We start from the raw sequence: 23,662 nt of genomic DNA, 5'->3' as shown, positions 1-23,662 counted from the left end.
TGAGGATGCTGAGGATGGATGCGGGGTTGCCATGACAACTGCATCCCCATCCCCGCCGCCCCCGGCCCGCGGAGGAGGGGGCTGCAGCGCTCTGGCCCTGCACGCTTGGCATGGGGAGGGGTCCTGGGGGGGGTCTGGAGCCTCCTTGGTGCTGGGCAAGGGGGTCCCATGGCCCTGTACCCCGGCTGTGGGGCTGAGCCCCCACCCTGCATGGTCAGCCCGAGCCTGGCAGGACCAGGGAAATGAAACCCAGCCCTGGACCCCCCCCCCCCAGCCACCCCCAAAACCTCCCATTCTCCCAAATCTCTCCGTCCCCCGACCCTCCCTATCCCCAGGACCTTGCCAGGCCCTTTCCTCCGGTGGCGGGACCACGGCAGCATCTTGGGGAGGGGGCTCCGCCGATGCCGCCGGGGAGGATTCGCTTGCTGGGAGGCCGGTTGTGACCTCCAGTGTGGAGGCTGGGGGGGCCGGGGCTGTTCCCAATGCCACCGCTGTCACCGTCCCACCGGGCCCCTCTGACCCCCCAGCTCCCCAGGACGAGGTTTTTTGCCGGCGCGGTGAAGGGTCCCGGTTGGCGTTGGGCTGCGTGAGCCGAGGGGGCCCGTGGCCGTGGGGAGGGGGCGGCAGCACCTCTCCCGGGGGGGGCACCGGGGTCTTCTTCGGCCTCGCCGCCCCTTTGGATGCCGCGGGGTCACAGCGGTGCCCGCGAGAGCGGTGGGGGCACCGGCAGCGGCCTGATCCCCGCGGACCCCTCCGTCCCCAGCACCGGGGCTGCGACGGTAGCACCGGAGCTGTTTCGGTGGCACCGTGGCTCTTACGGTGGCACCGTCCGGTTCAGCCTGGCAGATCCGCAGCCGTCCCCGGGGAACGGACACCTCTCCGTGGGACACCGGGAACGTAACCGAAGCTTCGGGGTGACGCACCGGCCCCCGCCGCCCACAGCTCCGCCACCGGCACCGGTGGTGGTGGCACAACACCCTGTGGGGCCGGGTCCCCGTTTCGGGGAGCGTGTGTGGGGGGGATGTTTGTGGATGATTCCCGTGGGGGCAAAACCCCGACCACCCCCCCCCACCACCACCACCCGCTGGGCACCCCCCGCTGCCCGCGTCCCGCTCCCCGCACTCGCAGCTGCGCCGTGGCCGCCCCGGTGTCAGCCGGAGCCGGGGCATGAGCTCAGCGGGGTGCGAGGCACCGGGTGGCACCGGCGGCGCCGGTTGCACCGGGGGCCGGCCCCGGGTGTGTGTGTGGGGGTGGTTGTAGCCGTCGGGGGTCGGACACGGCTTTGGGGGGGGGGGTGCAGGGTGGGAGCGGTTGCACCGTTAGCAGCCCCGGGGGGTGGCAGCCTCGGGAACGGTGGGAGCCCCGCGGCCGGGGTGCCGGTGCGGGCAGCTCTGGGCCCGCCCCGCATCGCGTCCGTGTGTGTGTCCCCCCCCGCGGTGTGTATGTTGGGGGGGGCGGCGGCCGCTTTAAAAATGCAAATCACCCCCCTCCCCGCGCTCGGCGCGGCGGCGGTGCGGCCAATGAAAAGCGGTAACCGCTGGCTGCGGTAACCGCTGCCGGGCGCGGTGACCAATAGCGAAGCGGCGCGGCAGGAGAGGGCGTGGCCACCACCACCACCTCCCCCGGCGCGGTCCCGGCCCGGAGCGCGCGGCCCGGAGCGGGCGCGGGGCGGCGGCGGCGGAGCGGGAGCGGGGGCGGCCCCGGCAGGTGAGTGCGGTCCCACCGGGACCGGGACCCAAATCCCACCCGCTGGGGGGGGGCGGAGCAGGCACCGACCCCCGCGTACCCGGCGTAGGGTGCAGCCCCCCGGGCCCCGCCGTGCAGCTCCCGCGCGGTGCGTGGGTGCAGCCCCCCCCACCCCGCCCCCGCCCGCCGCTGCAGCATCCTCACCTCCCCGGGGCTGGGGTGCAGCCCCGCGTACCCCCCCCCTCGCCAGACACCCCCCCCCCCCCCTCCCCGCTGTGCGTGGCTCCCCGCTGCAGCGCACCCCGCCCCGGGCCCCCCCCCCGGTGCCCCCTCCTCAATAAAAGCGCCCACCCTCCCATCGCCGTGCACAAGTGCACCCCCCCCCCCCCTCCCCAAAAAGCCGCTCCCGGTGCTGCGGGCAGCCCCCCCCCCAGCTGCAGGTGCAGGGCTCGGCGCTTTCCCTCCTTTTTTTTTTTTTTTTTGGGGGGGGGGGGGAAACATCTGCACCCCTGTGCACGCCCCGACCCCCCCGCGGTGCCTCTGCCCCTGCCCGGGGGGGTGCACAGCTTCGCCCCCCTCCCTCACTGAGCATCCCCCGGCCCGGGCAGGTGCAGCCGTTCCCCGAGCCCGGTGGGATCTGGACCCCCCCCCGAGCTCTCCCCCCCCCCCCCCGCAGCCCTCGGGGGACCACCCGCACCCCACCCCGGTGAAGGTCACCGCTGCGGGTGGCCAGGACTGCCCGGCTGGGGGGCGCGGGGGGGTCCTGGGGTGGCCCTGCAGCAGCCCAGTGGGATGCTGTGCCCCCCCCCCCCCCCCCCCGGAGACCATCACCCCCCCCCCCATGCCCCCCATCCCGCTCAGGGACTCGGTGGCCGCTGCCACCTCCGGGGACTTTGGCCGGCGGCGATGGGGCGGCGGGTTCACGGTGTCTGCGGCCGCTCGTGACCGCTGGCGGGTCGGGGTCTGGCCAGGCCCTGAACCCCCCCCCCCCCCAATATCAGTGTCCCCCCCCCTTCCTCAGCCCCGCTTCCCCTCCAGCCTGACAGGGGGAAGCTGGGGAGGCCGCGCTGAGCCCGCCCCGCTCGTGACACAGGTGGCTCAGCCTGTGCAGAGGGACTGTTGGATTCCGGGGGGGAGCCGGGAGCGGGGTTTGGGGGGGCTGTGGTGTGCCCTAACCCCTTTCTCTCTCCTCCCCCAGGCCCCCAGCACGCCGAGGATGATAGGGGGGGCCCCGCGAGCCCCCCAGCAGCCCAGGGTGAGTGGGGCCCCCCCCCTCCCGTCACGCCAACCCCCAGCCGTGCACAATTTTTTGGTTTCCTGTTTTTCATCAGCGCGTGATGGGGAGCGAGGCCTGGGGTGGCGGGGGGGCACAGCTTTGGGGGGGCACAACCTGGGGGGGGGGGGGGGCACAGCCTGGGGGTCCCACCTGTCGAGTGCTGGAGGCAGGGGGGCTGCTCCGGTGGGTGACCCCTGCAACGGCTGGGTGCGTTTGGGGTTCGGGCAGGGTGGGGTGGGGAGGCGCGGACACTTGGGCCCCTGTTTCTGGGGGCAAAGGGCTCCCCTGGGTGGGGAGGGGGCCAGTGTATGGGGGGGGTGCTTTTGGGGGGTTGGGGGCTGCTGGCACAGCCGGGCGCGGGAGCAGCAGCCGCCGCCGCCGCGCAGCAACCGCTCATTTATTATTTAGCTGCGTATCTGGTGTCGGGCCCAAGCGCCGCCCCGGCGGCCCCCCCCGGCCCCGCGGGCCCCCCCCCCCCCCCCCCGGGGTGCATGTACACCGTGAGGAGGGGGCCACGGTGGCGGCAGGCACGGGGGAGCCTGCGGTTTCCATGGCCACGGGGCTGCGCTTTGCTGGCAAAAAGCGATAAATACCAGTGCAGGGTGCAGGCGTGGGGTGTGTGTGGGGGTCTCTGCCGAGCACCCCCCCACACACCCACCCACCCACCCCAGTAAGGGCCAGGTGTGTCCCCAGGGTGCCGGGAGCTGAGCTGTGGGTCCCCACGTCGCCGTCCGTGTCCCCCCCCCCCAACTCCAAGATGTCCTACTTCACCGAGCACTTCTGGGTAAGCCTGGACCCCCACCCATGGGTGCCCCCCACCCACCGGGCCTCGCTGCAGAGTGGCCCCCCCCACCCCTGGGAGGGGAGGTTCGTTGCCGTCGGTAATTTTGCAAGGCCTGACGCCTTCGTTAACGTTGCAAATTAATTGCTGAGGGAAAGGAGCGGGGGGAAGCGACGGGTGCGGGTACCCACGGGTCCCACGGTGCCGTCCTTGTGTGTCGTGTGTCCCCCCCCCACTCCACGGGGATCCCCGTCCCGGCACCGCGGGGGGAAGTCGGCAGCGCCGCGGGGGCCTGAAGCGCGTCCGGTGCTTCCTGGTTCGTCTCTGCCAGGGTCTGGCAGCTGCCTGCACCTTCCCCGTGTCTCTGCCTCAGTTTCCCCCCGGTTGGGGTCACCGGCACCCCCAGCCTGGCCCAGCGCTGGGGTCATGCTGCTGGGGGGTTCGGGTGGGTGTGAAGCCACCCCCATGTGCTACGGGGGAGCGGGCAGCACCCAAAATAGCACCCGGCGTCAGGGCTCAGCCCACCCCTTCCTGCTCTGCTCACCCCACCGGGGCTCCCCCCGGCGGGTTCAGGCCGGCACCGCCCTGGCAGGGTTTGGGGGGTCCACACACCCCCCCATGCATGGGGGGTCTGGGCCACCGTGCGTTTTTTGGGGTGTTTTCACGCCAAACGGTGCTTTGTGCCGTGGCCGGCTGGTGTTCCCGGCAATGGCACCAGCCCTGGGTGGGGGGGGGAAGTATGGGGGGCTGGTCCCTGGGTGCCCACGCCACGGGGTGTTGGGTGGGTTTTGGGAGCTGAGGGTGGTCCCCTGGCAGGGCGAGAAGAACCACGGCTTCGACGTGCTCTACCACAACATGAAGCACGGGCAGATCTCCACCAAGGAGCTGGCCGACTTCGTCCGCGAGAGGTACTGGGGAGGGCGGGGGGGGGCGACCAGGGGGGTCCCCAGCATCACCGGACTCCGTCCCCAGCGCCCCCTCCCCGCTGTCCCCAGGGCTGCCATCGAGGAGAACTACGCCAAAGCCATGGTGAAGCTCTCTAAGATGGCCACCAACGGGACCCAGCTGGGGTAAGCGGGGGTCCGGTGGGGTCTGGAGCACCCTGAGCTGGGGGCACGGGGGATAACCTCTGCTCATCCCTGCCTGTGTGCCCCCCCGCTCCCCGGCCAGGACCTTCGCGCCGCTCTGGGAGGTTTTCCGCATCTCCTCGGACAAGCTGGCCCTGTGCCACCTGGAGCTGATGAAGAAGCTGCACGACCTCATCAAGGAGATCTCGCGCTACGGCGAGGAGCAAGGCCGGGTGCACAAGAAGGTACCGCGTCCCACCCCGTCCTCCCCCGCCGTACCCCAAATTCCCCCCCTCCCCTGCCCACCCTCCTCTCTGTCCATCCCCCCCCCCCCCACCACCCAGTCCAAGGAGGAGGTGTCGGGGACGCTGGAGGCCGTCCAGCTGCTGCACGGGGTGGCCCAGCTGTTGCCCAAGTCCAAGGAGAGCTACCACAGCAAGTGCCAGGAGTACGAGCGGCTCCGCAAGGAGGGCACCAGCCAGAAAGAGATAGACAAGGTAAGACCCCCGACACGTCCGTCCCTGTCCCACCACCCCGGCGATGGTCCTTGTCCCCCCGCCACCTTCGACCGGCTCCCGCTTGGTCCCGCAGGCAGAGCTGAAGTCCAAGAAGGCAGGCGAGGCTCTGCGGCGGGCGGTGGAGAAGTACAACGCTGCCCGGGCTGATTTCGAGCAGAGGATGCTGGATTCGGCCATGGTGGGCAGCGCCGGGGTGCGGGCAGGAACGGGGCTTGTACAGGCGCTGCTCGGGCTGCCGGTGCCGGCTGCGCGGTGCGGTGGCGGCACGGGGCAGGCTGGTCCTTGGGGACGTGCCAGACTGGCTGACCCCCCGCTTGCCTGGGCTTGCTACCCCCTGGGGACGGGCCACCCTTCCTAAGCCCCCTTCCCTGTCCACACGCTGACCCCTGGGGATAAGCCACCCTGGCTAAACCCCCCCCCTTTATCGTCCCCCCTCCTGCCCCCAGCGCTTCCAGGAGGTGGAAGAAGCTCACCTACGCCACATGAAGGGTCTCATCGGCTCCTACTCGCACTCCGTGGAGGACACCCACGTCCAGATCGGGCAGGTGAGTCCCCAGGGGGGTCAACAACGATGGGGACAATGCCAAGCCATCCACCCCACCCCCCCCCCCCCACCTTTATTCTGAGTGTGATATCCCCCCCCCCCCTTTTTTACCAGGTGCATGAGGAATTCAAGCAAAACGTGGAAAACATCGGCACCGAGATGCTGCTACGGAGGTTTGCCGAGAGCAAGGGCACAGGGCGAGAGCGGCCAGGTGAGGTTGTAGGCAGCATCCCGGTGGGCTCCCCCATATTTGCACGAGGGCGACGCTCCCCCTCCTCGCACGAGGGCTTTGCCCTCGTGCGAGGAGGGGGAGCGTCGCCCTCGTGCAAGGACGGAGCCACAACACTGGGCTGATCCCGCTCTCGGTGGCAGGAGCGTTGGATTTTGACGAGTACCGGCTGGCCCCAGCGCAGGAAGGCAAGTACGTCTGCATCCAGCAGCCCCCCGCCGGGGATTTAGGGGGTGTGGGGGGGGCTGCTCACCGCTCTGTGCCACCCCCCCGCCCTCCCCAGGACCCAAGAGGAGCCGTAGTAAAGCTTTCCGTATCCCTGGGTTGAGCCGTAAGGAGAGGGATCGTGACGCTGTGTAAGATCCCCCTCCCCACGTCCCTGCATCCTCGCATCCCTGGATCCCGCATCCCTTCCCCGCTTCGGGATCTAACGCTACCCCTGTCATTCCCCAGGGAATCCCCAGATGCCGAGGTGGTGAGTATCCCAGTGCCAGCCCTGGGGTTGGTTTTTTTTCTATACTGGGAGGACTGGGGAGCGAGCGCCTCTCCGAGCATCTCCCCGCAGGGCTGCCCGGAGGTGGATGAGGACGGGTTCACCGTGCGCCCCGACGTCACCCGCAGTATCCTTGTACTGGAGTGGGGGGGGGGTGTGTGTGTGTGTGATTTTTGGGGTGTCTGAGCATGGGGTATTGCCTTGACGGGGGCTCAGCCGAGGCGGAGAACCACGTCTGTTCCTCCAGCGACTCCGACTATGATGAGGATGAACCCCGCAAATTTTACGTCCACATCAAGCCGGTGCAGCCCCGGGAGGCGGCCGGCAGCGCTGAGGCCACCATGGAGCAGCTCAAGGCCACCGTGGGAAACCTCATCCTGCCCCCCAGCATTGGGGTGAGCCTCGGGGACACACACACGACACTATGGGGGGTGCGGGGTCCCCAGGGACCGTCCCAGGGCCAACTGACCCCCTGTCCCCGTTCTCTTGCAGGGCACCGTCAAGCGACAGTCATCCCGTAAGTGCCACCCTGGGGGCTCAGCGTGGCCGCAGATCTGGGGGGGGGTCCCTGGGCTCTGTGTTCCCTAACGCTGCCCGTCCCTGACTCTCCGCAGGGCACGTGGCATCTCTGACCCCGGCTCCAAGCGACGCAGACCCCGAGGGGATGCTGGCGGCGGGTGAGACTGTGCTGGGGGGGTCCCGGGGATGCGGGGTCCCGGGGATGCGGGGGACAGTGGCTCTGCAACCCCCAGCGCGTCCCTTCTCCCCGCAGGTGACAGTGCAGGGAGGGGGTGCCCGGCAGCGCAGGCGAACAGGTACGGGGCAGGGAGGGAGCAGGGTGCTGTGGGGTGCTGCACCCCATGCTGCCACCTCTGAGCCCCACTCCCCGGGGGGGTCCCGGCTGGGCACTGAGCCACCCACCCTCTCTGTCCCCGGCACAGCGGCCCCGGGAAAGCCCCTCTGGACACGGTCCCCCCCGCTGCTCTCTTCGGGCCCCCGCTGGAGTCGGCTTTCGAAGCGGAGGATTTCCCGGGTGAGGATTTGGGTGGTTGGGGTAGATGGAGGGGCAGGGGGGGACCCCGGCATCCAGGGTGCTGTGGCCCCCGCCCTCCTAGCACTGACACGGGGGTCTCCCCGCAGCCCCCCGTGCCTACGTCCTCACCTCCTCCTCCTCCCCCTTCTCCTCCTCCTCCCCGGAGAACGTGGAGGACTCGGGTTTGGACTCGCCCTCGCACCCCGCGCCCGGACCCTCCCCGGACTCGAGACCCTGGACCCCGCAGCCGGGGACGCCGCAGAGCCCCCTCCCCAAGCGGAACGGCCCGCCGGACCCCCCACCGCCACCGCCAGCACCCATCACCCGGGACCCTGGTGCCTGGGTGCCACGGCCCCGCAGCCCCGCCGGCCGTCTCCCCGAGCCCCCCGGCTTCGCCGTCTTCAGCGGCCCCGGGGCCGAGGGGCTCTGGGAGGACGTGGGGTCAGCGCCCCGGGGACGCAGCCGCTGCCCCAGAGGCCCGGCGACCCGCGAAGCCCCCTCGCCTGACCCTTTTGGGGAGCCCCCGCCATGGGTCAGACCCCGCAGCCCCAGCGGGGACCATCCCTCTCTGCCCTGTCCTTCCTCCAACTCGGCCTCCTCCTCCTCCTCCTCCCCCGCCCCCCCCAGCGGGGGGGAGTCCTCCAGCCCCTCTCCATGGACCTGCCAAGGGTCTGGGACGAGGCTGACCGAGGGCGGCGTGCCGGCGGCTCCCCTGCCTCAGCCTGAGCCGGGTGAGTGGCAGGGATGAAGGAGCTACCCCCCCTTACCCTTAACTCTGCCCCCCTCCAGCTGGGTGCAGGGTCTCACCCAGCCCCGGCTCAGCTGAGAACAAGGCTGAGACCTGCCGAACTCATGGCACTGATGAGACCCTGTTGGAGCCCCCCTGGGGGAGCCTTGCCATGGTGGGTCTCTCCTCACCCTGCATTTGTGCCCCCCCGCCCCGCGCAGATGCTCTCCCTGCCCGGCCCAGTGCGACCCCCCGAGAGGTCCCGCTCGTGGCCCCCCCTCGCCGTTCCCGCACGAAGAGGCCGGCGGCCGGCCCGGCTGCAGGCAGCAACACCGACCTGGTGCGTGGCTGCAGAGGCGGTGGGGGGGGAGCTGGGCTGGGCTGCGGGACCCCCATGGTGGGGGCCAGACCCAGGAACCCCCCCCCCCAATGCCGTCTTGCTTTGCAGTCACGCTCGCTGAGCCCCTCGCCCTCCTGGAGCTGTGGCCCCTCGCACTCGGCGCCCGCCAGCCTGGGCGAGCGGGGCTTCTTCGCCGTGTCCCAGCCGGCGCTCGGTGGGTCCTGGGGGGGCTGGAGAGGGGGTCGTGGGGTGGGGGTCCCATCCAGGCTCTGAGCCTGTTTGTCTCCCCAGGGCTGTCGCGGGGTCCGAGCCCCGTGGTGCTGGGCTCCCAGGACGCGCTCCCCGTGGCCACCGCCTTCACCGAGTATGTCCACGCGTACTTCAAAGGGCGCGATGCCGACAGGTACGGGGGTCCTGGGGGGGTGGGGGTTCGGGGGACTCCCCCTCTTCCCCAGTCGCCGCGTCCTGCCTGGGGCATCCGCTGACCCCCCGCGGCCTGTCCCCGGCAGCTGCCTGGTGAAGGTGACGGGGGAGCTCACCATGTCCTTCCCCGCCGGCATCGTCCGCGTCTTCAGCGGGAGCATGGCCCCCCCCGTGCTCAGCTTCCGCCTGCTCAACGCCGGTGCCATCGAGCAGTTCCTGCCCAACGCCGAGCTGCTCTACAGGTGCGGGGACGCGGTGGTACCGCGGTGGCACCGCGGTGGCACCGGCTGCACGGGGATGCCTGGGCAGGCTGGTAGTCAGGGGATGCCGGTGGTGGGGAGCTGGTGTTTGGGTGCAAGGGGTGCCTGGGGGGTGCAGGGACCTTGGGAGGTGGTGGATGCGGTGATGGGGAGCTGGTATTGGGGTACGGGGGCTGCCAGGGGTGCCCAGGCATCTGGGAAGTGGTGGATGCAGCGACAGGGAGCTGTGTGTCGGGGTACATGGGGTACCTGGTTTCCTGGGATGCTTGGACATCCTCGGGAGCCGGTAGGTACAGCAATGGGGAGCTGGGTACGGGCGTACAAGGGGTTCTTGAGGTTCCCAGGGGGTCCGGACATCCTCAGGACCCGGTGGGTGCAGCGACAGGGAGCTGGGCATCGGGGTGCCGGGTTTCCCAGGGTGCCCAGGCACCGCTGCTGCTCTGACCCCGTCCCCGCAGCGACCCATCCCAGAGCGACCCCAGCACCAAGGACTTCTGGCTGAACATGGCAGCACTGACCGGGCACCTGCAGAAACAAGCGGAGCAGAGTCCGGCCGCTTCCTACTACAACGTGGCTCTGCTCAAGTACCAGGTGAGCCCTGGCGAGGAGCTGGGGAGAGCTGGGACCCCCAGGTCCCCTCACCCAGCTCCTGGGGGTAGGAGAGTCTCGGTGCCCCCCTGAACCATCCCCAAACCCACCCCCCCACCACCAGTTTTCGCGGCTGGGCCCCGGCTCGGCACCTCTGCGGCTGTGCGTGCGCTGGGACTGCTCGCCGGGCGCCACACGGGTCAACGTCGAGTACGGCTACAACGCCAGCGCGCTGGCCCTGCCCGTGCCCCTCGCCAACGTCCACGTCTTGCTGCCCGTGGATGAGCCCGTCGCCAACCTGCGGCTGCAGCCCGCGGCCAGCTGGTAAGGGCGGCGGTGGTGGTGGTGGGCAAACACAAGACCAGGGGTCCCAAACCACCCCGGGGTGTGAGAAGGGGACCCTGAGTTGGGAAACGGAATGGGGGTGCTGATGGGGTGAGGAAGGCAGCGAGGTGGGAAGAGGGGGGAGATGGGGTAGAGCGGGGTGGGCTTTAGGGGTCTGGGGGCTTGGAGATGTGCCTGTGTCCCGGCAGGAACCTGGAAGAGAAGAGGCTGCTCTGGAGGCTGCTGGACATCCCCGGTGCCCCGGGGCAGGGAGGTGAGGCTGCGCCTGCCCTGCTCGGAGGGTACGGGGCAGGGGAGCAGGGTCCGGGCTCAGCCCCCACAGAACACCCCCCCCCCCCCCAAAAAAAAAAACCCCAAACCCTGTGCTGTTCCTCCCAGGCTGCGGCCGGCTCTCGGCTAGCTGGGAGCCCCTCTGCGGGCCCAGCAAGCCCAGCCCCGTGGCTGCCCAGTTCAGCAGCGAGGGCAGCACGCTGTCGGGCGTCGAGGTGGAGCTGGCGAGTGCCGGGTACCGCATGTCGCTGGTCAAGAAGAGGTTTGCTACAGGTACGGCTGGAGGGGGCCCGGGGGTGCAGGGTCCCCTCCCCACGGCCCTAGGGGGGTGCGGGGTCTTCTCCCCATCCCGTGTGTCCCCAGGGTGCACAGGGTCCCTTCCTTGGAGTGCATGGGGTCCTTGCCTTTCTCTCCAGGGTGCGTGGGTTCCTTTCCCTGGGGTGCCTGGCGTCCCTTCTCCAGGGTGCACAGGGTCCCTTCCCTGCTCCCCACGGCCCTGGGGTGTATGGGGTCCCCTCCCTACCACCCCAAGCTCCATACCCCCCTCACTGGGCGATGCCCAGCCCGGGGAAGGTGCGGGTAACCCAGTTCAGGGCCAGCATGGAGCCCTGGCCACTGGGTGATGACCCTCCTCATGCCAGGCATGCGTCCTCCATCCTCGCAGCGCCTCCTCACCGCCTTTCCTCCACAGGGATCTACCTGGCAGGGTCCTGAGCCGCCTCCCACCGGACCCTCTGAGCCCCCCGGGCTTCCCCCTTGGTTGTGTGAACTTGAAACACTGGATGGAGGCCGGTTGCGGAGGGGGTGCCACTGGGTGGGAGCCCCCCTCCTCCTCCTTCTCCTTCCCCTCCGGCTCCCCGCTCCATGGCTGTCACCGCGTCGTCTCCTGCTGCCCGGCGGTCGGTCCCCTCCGTCCTCCCCTGTGCTGTGAAGGGAGCAGGAGCTGCTCTTTTATTAAACACTTTATTTTCTAATAACCCCCCCGCTGGCTCCCGCCTGCCTCCTGCCGTGACGTCCATCCCCGGGGCCTCCGGGCCTCTCCTTGGAAACTGGGCTCAGCCGATGTGCCGCGGCTCCCCGGGGGCTCTGGTGCTGCGGGGCTGGGGGAAACCGAGGCAGGGAGCCGGCAGCGCTTTGCCGAGCCTTTTCCTTGCGCCCGTGGGTGCTGCTGCCCCACCTGTGGCAGGTGGACGGGTAAAAGGGTGTGCGGACAGACGGACGGGTGGCATCACAGAACCCGGCAGGGGGACGATCCCTGTGGGAGATACCTGTGCCGCTGGGGCTGCCGCGCTCCCGGCTCTGGGAGAGGCGCGGTGCAAGGATGGCCCTGAGCTGGCTCTGCAACAAGGTACCGGGGGGGGGGGGGGGGGGGTCCAGGGGGGGCTCACAGCTCTTTGGGGTGCAGCAGGGTCCATGCCGGCACTCCTGGGCACTGGGATGGTGCCACCGCCTTGGGTAAGGGCTGGATGGATCTGTTCCTGTCCCGCTGGGCTCTGCGCGGTGCCGGTGGGCGAGCGGCAGCCGGGGTCTTGCCAGGGTCCCCGTGTGCTGCCTGGGGGAACCTCTGTCCCGGTGCTTTGTCTCTGAAGGTGAGGGCTGCTCACAGCAAATCCCGGTGGGCTCCTTGCACCCGGGACCACCCTGCCACCTCCTCCCTACGCCTTGAGCTAGCGGGAACTCCTTGGGTATCCCTTGTGCACCCTTGCTGGCCATCCCCAGGTTTCGGGGCTGCACCCTGTGTTTGCTCTCCCAAAGAAGAACAGCCCAGAACTGGTGGTTTATTACTCTTTGGGTCTGCTGCACGTTTCCCACCGCAGCTGGAGGAGTCAGATGCTGCCCTGCACCCAAGGGTGCCCTGCCCAGCCTGGGACCTCCCTGCGGTTGCCTGTGGCACGGTGCGACCGTCTGGTGCGGGGAGATCGCCCTGCTCCCCTCTGCGTGCCGGGAGCTCCATGGTCCAGCTCCGCAGGGAAGGATGCCGTGCCCCAGCCTGGGGCATCTCTCTGGGTGTGGGTGCCCGGGGGCTGCGGGGAGGACCGGTGCCGAATCCCGCTCCCCATCTCTTGCAGAGCACATCCCCGCGGTGCTACAGGCTGGAGCTGTGGGGTCTGGTCGCCGTGGGGCTCCTGGGGCTCGGCTACCTCCTCTACCACGCTGACCAGCTGTGGCCCAGCATGGTCCCTGAGCGCAGGACCCTCCCCAGCCCCCGGGCAGCCCCCAGGCTCCCCCCGACCCGGGCTCTGCCCACCCCTGCCCCGTGTGTGGCCAATGCCTCGGTCCACAACATCTCTGGCTTTGCAAAGCTGCCCGGCCACGTGCAGGACTTCATGCGGTACCGGCGCTGCCGGTTCTTCCCGGCGCTGCTCAGCATCCCTGGCAAGTGCGGGGGGCCCGAGGGGTCCCCCAACATCTTCCTCCTCTTGGCCATTAAGTCATCACCGGTGAACTACGAGCGGCGAGAGGTGATCCGCAAGACCTGGGGGCAGGAGAAGACCTTTGAAGGAGCCTTCATCCGCCGAGTCTTCCTTGTGGGGGTGGCCCCCAGTGCCCGGGATGCCAAAAAACTCAACTGGCTGCTGCGGCTGGAGCAGCGGGAGCACGGGGACGTGCTGCAGTGGGACTTCAAGGACACTTTCTTCAACCTGACGCTGAAGCAGGTACTTTTCCATGCCTGGCTGGAGGAGCACTGCCCCGGCGTCCGCTTCATCTTCAACGGGGACGACGACGTCTTCGTCAACACGGACAACGTCGTCCGCTTCGCGATGGGCGTCCAGGAGCAGCACCTCATGGTGGGGCAGCTCTTCGTCAACAACAGCCCCGTCCGGCTCCAGCGCAGCAAGTACTTCGTGCCCACGCAGCTCCTGGCCTCCGACCGCTACCCACCCTACTGCGGCGGCGGCGGGATGCTCATGTCCGGCTACACCGCCCGTGTGATTTCCCGGGAGTCGCGGGACATCGAGCTCTTCCCCATCGACGACGTCTACCTGGGCATGTGCTTGGAGAAGGCAGGGCTGCTGCCCGCTTCCCACGCCGGCATCCGCACCGTGGGCGTGGGGGTGCTGGCCAACACCGACCCCTTCGATCCCTGCGACTACCGGGAGCTGCTGGTGGTGCACCGCTTCGCGCCCTACGAGATGGCGGTGATGTGGCAGGCCATCCACGAGACCCAGCTGCTCTGCGGCAAGAGGGTGAGCATCTTCTAGGGAGGCCGAGGAGGACCAAGAGCCAGGATGAAATGCCGGTGCAACCTGAGGGGGGCTTGGGCTGTGGCTTTCCCCAGATCCCTTGTAGCTGCTGTTCTGGGGGGAACCCCAGAGTCAAGCCCCCCTCTCCAGTGTTGTCCCACGGGGAGGGCAGAGAATTGTCTGTGATGCTGAGCCCTGGCTCCCACCCACGTGCTACCATGCACCCATCCTTCCCTTGGCCCCTTTCTGCCTGGTTTTACCCCAAATCTGCCCTCCCATGGCCAGGGGACCCCCGAGACACTGGAGGAAGAATAAACAAACCCGTGTTGTTAATGAGGGCATGGGGTCTGGAGCCTTCTTGGAGGATGGGGGTGCAGGGATGACAAGGCTGGTGTGAGGGAGATCGTGGGCTTAGGGTGGGAGCAAGAGGAACCCCTGACCCCACTGGGATGGGTGTTTACCCCCAGGGGCTCCCTCTGCAGAGCCCCCAAACTCTCTGCGCTGTCCCCAGTCCTGTGAGCAGGCTGGGGGGGGGGACAAGCTGCGAGGTGGGTGAAGACCCTCAGTGGACATGGCCCTGGCCCCAGTGGGATGCTCGGTCCTGGAGGCAGACAATGCCGTGCCGTGCCGTGCCGTGCCATGCTGCAGGCACGTGCCAGGCTCAGGGCCGTGGGAGGAGGATTTAAGCAGTGGGCGAGGAGCAAAGCCCAGCAGGATGGTGCTGTGGCCACAGCTGCCACCTGCCCAAGCCTCGGGGTGCTGTGCCGCGGGTGCCATGCGGTGCTGGGTGCTGGCAGCCACTGTGGCAAAGCCAGTTTAGGGGCTGTGTGGGCATGTGAGGTCACCCACATCCTCGTGGCCTCGTGCGGGGGTACCCACTGGAGCCACCCCCTGCCCCGGGGAAAGCCTGCGGTGAGTGCTGAGCCTGGGACCCCCTTGCCGGGATGTCCTGTGAGCACCAGTGACCAGACCCCCATGTGTCCCCTCTTCCCCCCCCCCGTGTCCCCTTCTCCCCCGCCCCGCCGTGTCCCCTCTCCCCATGCATCCCCTCTTTTCTCACCCCAGCTGGCAAATTTACCAAACTTTACCAGAAAACGACCAAATCCCACCGTGGGGTGGGCAGTGACAGGCAGAAGGGGGGTAAATAAAAGCAGCAGGGGGGGGTCTGCCTGCCAAGAGGGGAAGCAGAGCAGCATTGCACAGCGGAGGGGGGCTTGATGGGGACCGCAACCCCCCCCATACTGCACCCCTCCACTGGCACCGCAGCCATTAAGGCACGTTGAAACATCGCTGCGACCGTGTGTCCGTCCGTCACCGCCTGGTCCTGGGCAGGAAGGTGGGTGGCCGGGGTCCCAGTGGCCCAGGGTGGCTACCCACGGGCTTTGCTCCGGCTGTCCCGCAGCGCCTCGATTTTGGGGGCCAGCTCCCCGAAGGTGGGTCTGGCAGCGGGGGTGAAGGACCAGCAGTTCAGCATCAGCGCGTAGATCTGGGAACAAGGGACAGGGATGTCAGAGGAGCGGCGGGACCCCCGGGACCCCCCTCCCTGGGACCCCCGGTGGCCCGGGCAGGGCTCTCACCTCCACAGGGCAGCCGGCTGGCACTGGGAGACGCCGGTTGTCCTTGAGGAGCTCCAGCAAGTGCCAGATGATCTGTGCCGCCTTCTCGGCGCCCATCATGCGGAGGAATTCCTGCAGGCACAGGGATGGCTGTCAGCGCGGGGCCACCGCAGCCAGAGATGGGGTCTCATCCTGAAGGTAATGGGTCCAGGGTGGGGGCAGTGGGACCCCAGCCCCGGCAGGGAGAGGGGGGGGTGTCTCACCTCTGAGGGGCTCTTGCTCTTGCTGCTGTAGGTGAAGAGCTCATACAGGAGGACCCCAAAGCTCCAGATGTCGGATGCCCGGGAGAAGACGTTGTCTGCCAGGGACTCGGGTGCGTACCTGCCGGCAGGAGGATGCTGAGTGCCGGATCCAGCCGGACCGGCAGCCCCGTGTGCCCCCCCCGTTGGTGCCACCCTCACCAGAAGACGGGACTCTGGCCGGGCTCCTGCACCACGTAATAGTCCTTGTCCTGCGGCAGCAGTTTGGCCAGCCCGAAGTCCCCGATCTTGACGTGGGTCTCGCTCTCCACCAGGATGTTCCTGCTGGCCAGGTCCCGGTGCACGCAGCGCTGCGCTCCCAGGTACTCCATGCCCTATGTGGGATGCAGCCGCTCGCTGGTGCCGGGACCCAGCAGCATCCCCAGGGCCTCATCCCAGCTGGACCACGACCCCCTGCGTGAGCTGTGGCATTGCTCCATCCCCATATGTCCCCGTCCTCAGAAGAACAAGACCCTCTTTGCCGCCGACCCCCTGTGGTCCCACCTTGCAGATCTGCCAGGCGTAGAGGAGCAGGGTCCTGTGGTCCAGGCGGGACTGGTTCTTCTGCAGATAGTCCCGCAGGCAGCCGTTGGGCAGGTATTCCATCACCAGCCGCAGCCCACGCCGTCCTGCACACACATCCATCACCCGCCGGCCGGGATGCGGGCAGAGCCGGGGCCGGGTGTGCAGGCAGCATCAGTGCACAGAGCTCTGCCCGCTCCCTGCCCGCTCCCTGCCCGCTCCCTGCCCCGCGCCTTGCTCACCCCGGCTGTAGCAGACGCCTCGGTACTGGACGATGAAGTCGTGCTGCAGCGAGTGCAGGATCTGGATTTCCCTCTCGAAATCCTGCAGCTCCTTGGCCGAATCCTGCTGCAGCTTCTTCACTGCCACCAGCTCGCCCGTGCTGTCGCCCAGCGGGTCGTAGCGGCACAGCTCCACGCTCCCAAAGTTGCCCTGGCCAGGGAGAGCAGGGTGGGGATGCAGGATGCTGGGGTGTCTTGGGGGGGGGGGGGGAGGGATGTCTCAGAGACCCCCACTATGTCCCCAGCCCCTGGTCCCCCTCCCAGATCCCACAGATGAGGCCCCGGGCACAAACCAAGCGGTTCTTAGCTTTGGAGGGCAAAGCATCTCCCCACGAGCAGGGGATGTTTCATGCCCCAAAATGCAGGTAAGGGGGGGGAACTCCTGGGGGACGGGGCCCCCTCTGCCCCCCCTCACCTTGCCCAGAAGTGAGATGTACTTGAGGTGCCGCTCCTCAAAGTGAGTGGGGTCCTGGCACATGGTGAGGGGCTCATACCCCCAGAAACTGTCCCGGAGCGTCACGTCCATGGGCGACAGGTCCGAGAGCAGCTCGTAATCTGGGGAAGGTAGGTAGTGAGGGCACAGTGTGGGGGGACGGAGCCTGTCCGCCCCCAAACACACCATCCCAGGGCTCACCAGAGGTGATGAGGCTGTTGAGGTCCCGGATGAGGGCGCGGAAGCAGGGCCGGCGGCGGGGCTGGTAGTCCATACACTGCGCAACGAGCGTGGCCAGCTCCGTCCACTTTGGTGCGGGGAGCTGGAGGTTGCTCTGGTAGAAATCCAGCTTCTAGGAGGGGGTAGGAGAGGGTGCTGGGGATGGCTGTGAGGTACCTGGCCCCGTGGCCCCCCCCTCCAAGCAGCTCCCAAACAGCCTCCACACTCCTCACCAGGCTGTGCAAACCCCTCGCCCTGAGCATCACCCAAAGGCTGCAGGACGTTAGGTTACTGCCCATCCCTGCGGCGCTGGACCCCGCGGCCGTCTCCACCATGCACCGGGACTGGGGGGCTCCAGAGCCCTGCGAGACCCCGGCTCCAGGTGCCCTGGGTGCCCATCTCCCCCCAGTGATGCCCCTTTTCCAGCGTGACCTGGGTCACCAGAACCTCTGGCCGGCAGAGAAATCCTGGGGTGGGACAGGCAGCACACGGTCTTCTCCGGGCAGTGGGTGAGTGAGCAGAGCCCAGGTGTAGCAGGATGGGGCAGGAGGGTCGGGATGCAGCGGGATGGGGCAGGAGGGTAGGGATGCAATGGGATGGGGCAGGAGGGATGCAGCAGGAGGTTGGGATGCAGCGGGATGGGGCAGCCTCACCTTCTGGGGCTCCAGCAGGCTGACAGGCATGTTGCCACCACTGAAGATCTCCCAGAGGGTCGCCCCAAAGCTCCACTTGTCAGCTGGCAGCGCCAGGCTCTTGGGGTCACTGAGGCACTCAGGGGCCACCCAGGGGATGCGCTCCACCAGCACTGGGGACAGGGGGATGGCCTCGCTCAGCACCTGCCGGGGGGGCCCTGCCACCCCCTTGCCACCCCAGGTCAGCCCAGGCACTCACTCTCCTTGGCCAGGACGGTGATGCTGACTCCGGGGTCACTGAGCTTGATGAAGGGGGGGCTGCCGCTGGCCACGTCCCCCTCCCGGGTCAGCAGCACCTTCTTAGCAGAGACGTTGCCGTGGGTGATTTTCTTGTCCTCCTGGGAAGGGGAGAAGGACCAGGACCGTCAGCACAGCCCCGGCCCATGGGGCAGCCCCACGCGTGGGGCTGAGCCGATGCCAGCCAGGGTGAACCAACAGGGATGCGTGGGAGCCATGGGGATGCGGCCGTGTGGGAGCCATGGGGCACAGCTGCGTGGGGGCCGTGGGACATGGATGCACAGGTGCTGAAGGATGCAGATGCACGGGAGCCACGGGACACGGATGCATTGGAGCTGCGGGACACGGATGCACGGGAGCTGCAGGACACGGATGCACGGGAGCCATGGGATAAGGACATGGGAGAGCTGTGGGATGCTGACACGCAGGAGCCGCAGGACACGTGGACCGTGGGACGCGGATGCTCGGTGCCGTGCCAGCAACCGGCTCACCAGGTAGTTGAGGGCGTACGCCAGCTGCTTGGCCACCTGCAGCTTCCAGCTTGTTGTCACCTTGCCCTCGCCTTGGTTCTTCTTCAGGTAGAGGTCCAGGGGCCCGTACCTGACGTACTCCTGCACCATGATACCTGCGGGGGAGACGGTGCAGGCAGGTCCGGCGTACGCCCTCCCAGCATCGTGGCCGTGGCATCGCGGTGCCTGGCGAGGGGGACGGGCACTCACTGTCCTTCCCAAGGCTGACGCCGTGCAGCAGGACCAGGTGCTTGTGGGAGAGCTGGCTCATGATGCTGGCTGCCTCCAGGAAGGACTGGGAGCGGGGAGAGGCTGGCTCAGGGGGGGCCATCGGGACCCCTTGGTGCCAGGTTGGGGGGGCTGCTGCCGCCTCACCTCAGAGCAGTTGCGGTGGCTGCCGTCCATGACCTTGAGCACAACCTCGGTCTGGTAGTACCCGTCCTCCTCCTGGTCCCGCTTGATGCCCTTGTAGATCTGGGTGAAGGAGCCCTGGCCCAGGCTCTCGCCCTGCCACGAGAAGGGGGATGCTGGCGGAGGGGGGGGGTCCCTGCCCATGCACCCCATCCCACCGGCACCCCAGTTTCGCCCCCCCGCTCATACCCGGGTGAGGCTCTGGGGATCGATCTTGTGGAACATCATCTGGTTGAGGCTGCGGCGGGGGGCAGCGGGGGAGCCGGGGGGTTGGGGGCAGCCGTTCCGCACGATCAGCAGGTTGGACTTCTCTGAGGGGGGGGACCTGCCGTGAGGGGGGGGCAGCCTGTGCCCACGCTGTGACCCAGAGCCCGCTCCGTGATGCCACGTAGCCTGCTCTGCGATGTCACACAGCCCACTCTACGATGACACAGCCTGCTGTGACATCATATAACCCGTTCTGTGACATCGCAGAGCTCATTTTGTGAGGCCGCGTAGCCCGCTCTATGATGCCACGCAACCCGCTCTGTGACGACAAACAGCCCTCCCTCTGCTCTCGCATAACCCGCTCTGTGACGTCACCCAGCCCGCTCCGTGACGTCACACCGCCACGGGGTTGCGCAGCCCTGCCCGGTCCCCTGCCGCGGCGTGGCGGTGTCACCTTTGGGCAGAGGTGGGCAGCAGGCAGCCAGGCGCATGCGGGCACCCTCTGCCTGCAGCCCGCAGCGCCCGTAGGTGCCCAGCAGCTCCCGCAGGCTGCAGAACCGCCGGGCCACCCCCGAGAGCCAGAAGTTCCCGTCCTCGTCCCTGCGGATCAGGCAGCGCTTGTAGTCCTGGCCGGAGGGGGTCTGCAGGGCGAGAGCCAGGCTCAGTGGCGTGGGGTCTCCCCGGGAGCCACCCCCGAGTCCCTCCTGCCCTGCGGGTGCCCGCAGCAGCCCCAGGGTTGTGCCCATCCCAAAGGGCCGTCGATGGTGGCGCGGTCCCTGCGAGCACCAGGTCTCAGCCCTGCCTTTCCCTCCCTGCTCCCGGTGACACCCGCAGCGCCCAGCACCGAAGCCTGCGCCATGCTGCGCGGTGCCGGCACCCTGGTCCCCAGCCGGCGCCGGTGCCGGTGCCGGTCTCACCTCGGCACAGACGGTCAGCAGGTAGCTGTCGAAGTCCTGCGGGCTGCGGCGCAGCAGGTACAGCCCCGGGCTGCTCCCCGCCATCTTCAGCCTTTTCACCGCAAACTCGGAGCTGAGAACCGCAGGGCTGGGTGAGGCGCAGCGTGGTTCCCCTCGGGGAGACCCCGGGGACCCCCGTTGCTCACCATCCACCGCAGTCTCCCCAAACCCGGTGGGCACCAGGGTGGCCCGAGCATCACCTGCCCAGCGGGCAGGATGGGGACCGCTGCTTGATGCCCTTGTGGCTCCTACCCAGGTGATTTCTTCCCCCATCACCCGTGGGTTGGGGATGGTGATGGGGGGGTCCCAGCACCCACCTGATGGGCCCGTGGCACTGGTTCTCCATGTCCTCCAGGAGCCGGGGGGGGGCCACCTCCTTGCAGAAGTAGTGGTGGGCGTCCGCCGTCAGCCGGTAGTAGCCGTCGATGAGAGCCACGAAGGAGCGGGCTTCCCGCAGCGTGGGGAACTCCACCTCCTGGAGCCAAGCCGGGGGGGTCAGCCCCATGCCAACCCCAGCCCCCCACCCCACCGGGGCTCCTCTGACGGTCCCCTCCCGGCTCACCAGCACCCGGTTGTCCGTCTTGGTGAGGGTGACGATGCGGTTTTCCACGGGGCCACCCTCCCGGCTCGCCTGCTTGATGCTGATGTCGGCGATGTCGGGGAAGTCGCAGAAGTGCTGGCGGCTCTGCGGGGGGGACACGACCGGGGATGGTCTCTATGGCCTCCATCCATCCCACCACAAGACCCCCGCTCCAGTGCAGCCGCCCACCCGCACCTCGGAGCCGCCGCAGCTCCAGGAGATGCCGCTCTCGCCGGCCACGTAGATGACGATGTCCGCGGCAGAGCCGGGCGAGCGCACGTGGAAATTCTCCTCTGCCCAGCGCCGCTGCAGCCGCTCCAGGTCCAGCAGGTACTTGAGCTTCAGGTAGCGTCCGTCCGTCTGGCAGCCGCCGATTTTCCGCAGGGATTTGCTGAAGCGGCGGCGGATGCGCTTGCGGGTGAGGAAGCTGTGCTGCTGGATCTGGCACCGCAGCGGCTCGGGGATGCAGGATTTGTAGCTGCCAGGGATGGGGAGGTGAGGCAGCGGTGGGTGCCGGGCTGTCCCCAGAGACACCGAGCTGTCCCCATGGGTGCTGGGCTGTCCCCACGGCCCCCAGCTTACCTGATGTGGCTGAAGACCTCGTCGGGGCTCTGCCGCTTCTCCTTGGCGATGCGCAGCATGTCCAGCACCGCCAGGCTCAGGCACTCCTCCTGCGTGGGCAGGCTCAATGCCATCGCCACGCGTCCCCCGATGAAATCGCTGCGGGACTGGGGAGGGTGCAGGGGCTGGGTGTGTGGGGGGGGGTCCGCACACTGGGTGCATCTCCTGCCCGGGGGTGCTGCAGCCAGGAGACTCAATGCACCCCAAGACCCCCAGTCCACACATGAGCCCGTGGCAGGTATCATCCCCCCCCGGCTAACAGGAGCTTCTAGGATGGCCCCGACTGACCCCCCCATCATGCTGGGCTGGCTGTGGGGTGGCTCCGGCCCCAGCCCTGTGCCCCAGTGCCCACGTGAGTCACATCCTGCCCCTGGCTCTGGTTTCCAAGCTGCTGCCTGGGGGACCGTGGAGCTGGCTCCATCCCTGGGGCATGCAGCACCCCATGGACACAGTGACCCCCCCATCTCAGCTCCTTGTGGTGCCCCATGCCCGGCATGGGATGCTCGAGAGCGGCTCCAGCCAAGCTGGGCAGAAGGACCCACATCCCGCAGATGTCATGGCCAGAGGCCAGCGGGTGCCGGAGGGGGAGGAGGAGGGTAGCATGGCCCAGGGCCGCAAAGGACATCGCTGCACTGAGGTTAACACATATCACACCCCCAAGAAGCCACACGGGACCCCACCTGTGGCCCCAGGTGTTGGGGGCAGAGATGCCAGCCTGGCAGGGCTCACCTGGGCAAAAAGGTAATCGATGACGGGGTAGTCCAGGATGGGGCTGGCCCGGTTGTTCAGCAGCTGGAAGCGGTGGGACTGTCCCAGCCCGCACCAGTTGGGGAAGAAGAACCTGATGGGGAAAGCGGAGGGGGGCTCAGCGCCGCATTCCCCCATCTTGCACAACCCCTATGAGCCATCAGAGACTCCCCGGGGAGCCAGGCTGGAGCTGGGACGGCCGCGTCCCCGCGGGCTGTACCTGATCCTGTACACCACGACCTGGCTGCAGGAGTCATCGACGGTGAAGAGGTGGTTGGGGGGGAACCAGCAGCCGAGATCCTCGGTGGCCAGGGCGAAGAGCGGGTGACAGACGGGCAGCACGCCTGGGGACAGAGCGGTGCTGTGACCCCCCCACCGAGGACAGGCACGGCCAGTACCCCGAGCTCACGGCCGGTGCCCCGAACCCGCCGGTGGTCGATGCTCACCGCAGGCTTTGGCGGCACGGATGCACAGCTCCTCGGCCGTGTACTCGCCGAAGGTGAAGGTGAGGATGCCGGCGGTGGTGCCGGGGGGGCTGCGCGGGGTGGGTGCCCGGTGGTACAGGTAGACCTGGAGGGTACCGGTCTCGGCAGAGGAGAGGCTACAGGAGCGTTCCCCGATCAGCGGGGTGTCCTCACCCAGCGGGGCCATGGTGGGTGCTGCAACGATGCGGGGCGGGGGGGGGGGGGGGAATCAGCACCGGGGTGCTGGTGGCACTGTTGTCGTCCCCCCCTAGTGTGACCCCCATGCAGGGCAGGACCCTGCCCCGTGCATGCCTTTCCCACACATTTCCCTTGGCATCTTCCCCGGGGTAAAACCCTGCGGCCAAGCCTGCAGCATCTCCAGGGCTGGGCTCAGCCCTTCCTGGGAAGGATGAAGGGGAAACTGAGGCACACAGCCGTTTCTCCGGGCTTGTGGATAAATCCACGCTCCCCAGCCTGTCCCACGGCCGCTTCTCCTCGCCAGCCGGCCCAGGGCCGAGCGCCCGTGCCCCCTATCTCTCCCAGGCGTGGGCAGGGAATGCTCGGCTCCATCCCCATGCCCGGCCGGGCTCGGCCGGACCCTGCGAAGCCCCCCGGTGCCAGTGTGGTACCTGCTGCCGTGCCGGCGGCCTCGTTGGCACCCCTCTGCTCCGGCCCCGGGGAGCGGGTCCCAGGCAGCAGGTTGGGGTTCCTGGGCTGCGTAGGTGGTTGCTCGGAGCCTGCGAGCGAAGGGCAGCGTCAAAAAATCCCCTCGGTGACTTCCTTCCTGCCCACAGCCTCCTCGGAGGGTGGCTTCCGGACGAGGGAGGGGGTACGGGGCGGGGGGGGGCAGAAAGGAACCACCCCAGGCTGCAGGGACCAGCTGGGGGGCGGTAAGGGGGCAGGGAGCCCTAGGCACCCCACTTGGTGCTGGGCACCCCAATGGACCTGGGCATCTTACTGGTTCTGCCACCTCCCGGTGCTGTGGGTACCGCCGTGTTTTGGGTTTGGGGGGGGGGGGGGTTGGTAGCAGGGGAGGGGGCTGCTCCTGGGAGAAGCTGCTCGAAGCTTCCCTGGCTCCAAGTCGGACCCGCCGCTGGCCAAGTCTGAGCCCGTCAGTGGCGGCGGTAGCGCCTCTGGGAGAAGAGATTTCAGAAGTGAAACTT

General features: G+C 68.5%; 3 protein-coding genes across 3 annotated transcripts; 2 read left to right on the top strand and 1 right to left on the bottom strand.

The window, feature by feature from the left end:
• The first annotated feature begins 1,635 nt into the window (after positions 1 to 1,635).
• Positions 1,636 to 11,557, top strand: FCHO1 (FCH and mu domain containing endocytic adaptor 1). Its single transcript, XM_049808636.1, is given in 29 exon segments — positions 1,636 to 1,707; positions 2,885 to 2,941; positions 3,634 to 3,746; positions 4,560 to 4,651; positions 4,739 to 4,813; positions 4,914 to 5,055; positions 5,155 to 5,307; positions 5,402 to 5,506; positions 5,775 to 5,873; positions 5,987 to 6,083; positions 6,245 to 6,289; positions 6,385 to 6,457; positions 6,555 to 6,576; positions 6,667 to 6,721; positions 6,811 to 6,989; positions 7,087 to 7,111; positions 7,209 to 7,289; positions 7,292 to 7,409; positions 7,536 to 7,627; positions 7,735 to 8,358; positions 8,576 to 8,694; positions 8,803 to 8,908; positions 8,986 to 9,097; positions 9,204 to 9,359; positions 9,836 to 9,968; positions 10,090 to 10,289; positions 10,499 to 10,563; positions 10,689 to 10,853; positions 11,272 to 11,557. Coding segments are annotated over 27 exon segments (3,183 nt in total). The 5' UTR covers positions 1,636 to 1,707; positions 2,885 to 2,941; positions 3,634 to 3,719; the 3' UTR covers positions 11,295 to 11,557.
• Positions 11,558 to 11,990: 433 nt separating this feature from the next.
• On the top strand, positions 11,991 to 13,959 carry B3GNT3 (UDP-GlcNAc:betaGal beta-1,3-N-acetylglucosaminyltransferase 3). Its single transcript, XM_049808177.1, has one exon. The coding sequence runs from the start codon at positions 12,047 to 12,049 to the stop codon at positions 13,781 to 13,783; it is 1,737 nt and encodes a 578-aa protein (XP_049664134.1). The 5' UTR covers positions 11,991 to 12,046; the 3' UTR covers positions 13,784 to 13,959.
• Positions 13,960 to 14,900: 941 nt separating this feature from the next.
• JAK3 (Janus kinase 3) lies at positions 14,901 to 23,233 on the bottom strand. The gene is made up of 24 exons (XM_049808870.1): positions 23,129 to 23,233; positions 22,482 to 22,694; positions 22,256 to 22,379; positions 22,018 to 22,129; positions 21,250 to 21,395; positions 20,863 to 21,145; positions 20,650 to 20,772; positions 20,405 to 20,562; positions 20,049 to 20,160; positions 19,586 to 19,772; positions 19,114 to 19,235; positions 18,889 to 19,020; positions 18,724 to 18,808; positions 18,496 to 18,629; positions 17,967 to 18,105; positions 17,729 to 17,880; positions 17,058 to 17,208; positions 16,839 to 16,978; positions 16,385 to 16,574; positions 16,125 to 16,249; positions 15,783 to 15,955; positions 15,585 to 15,702; positions 15,343 to 15,453; positions 14,901 to 15,251 (listed from the first exon to the last, which is right to left on the bottom strand). Exons 2-24 carry the CDS (start codon positions 22,684 to 22,686, stop codon positions 15,135 to 15,137), a joined length of 3,339 nt encoding a protein of 1,112 aa, XP_049664827.1. The 5' UTR covers positions 22,687 to 22,694; positions 23,129 to 23,233; the 3' UTR covers positions 14,901 to 15,134.
• Positions 23,234 to 23,662: the final 429 nt, after the last annotated feature.

This window comes from Accipiter gentilis, chromosome 8, assembly GCF_929443795.1.
Source record: "Accipiter gentilis chromosome 8, bAccGen1.1, whole genome shotgun sequence".
NCBI lineage: Eukaryota > Metazoa > Chordata > Aves > Accipitriformes > Accipitridae > Astur > Astur gentilis.
The sequence above is the reverse complement of the archived record's forward strand: the minus strand, read 5'-3'. Positions and strand labels throughout refer to the sequence as shown.

Excerpts from the sequence above, each read along its gene's own strand:
- B3GNT3 (XM_049808177.1), top strand. The coding sequence starts at position 12,047 with ATGGATCTGTTCCTGTCCCGCTGGGCTCTGCGCGGTGCCGGTGGGCGA.
- JAK3 (XM_049808870.1), bottom strand. The coding sequence starts at position 22,686 with ATGGCCCCGCTGGGTGAGGACACCCCGCTGATCGGGGAACGCTCCTGT. Across the intron at positions 21,146-21,249 it reads GAGGTCTTCAGCCACATCAG|CTACAAATCCTGCATCCCCG; the intron begins GTAAGCTGGGGG and ends CATCCCTGGCAG. Across the intron at positions 15,956-16,124 it reads ACGCCTGGCAGATCTGCAAG|GGCATGGAGTACCTGGGAGC; the intron begins GTGGGACCACAG and ends CATCCCACATAG.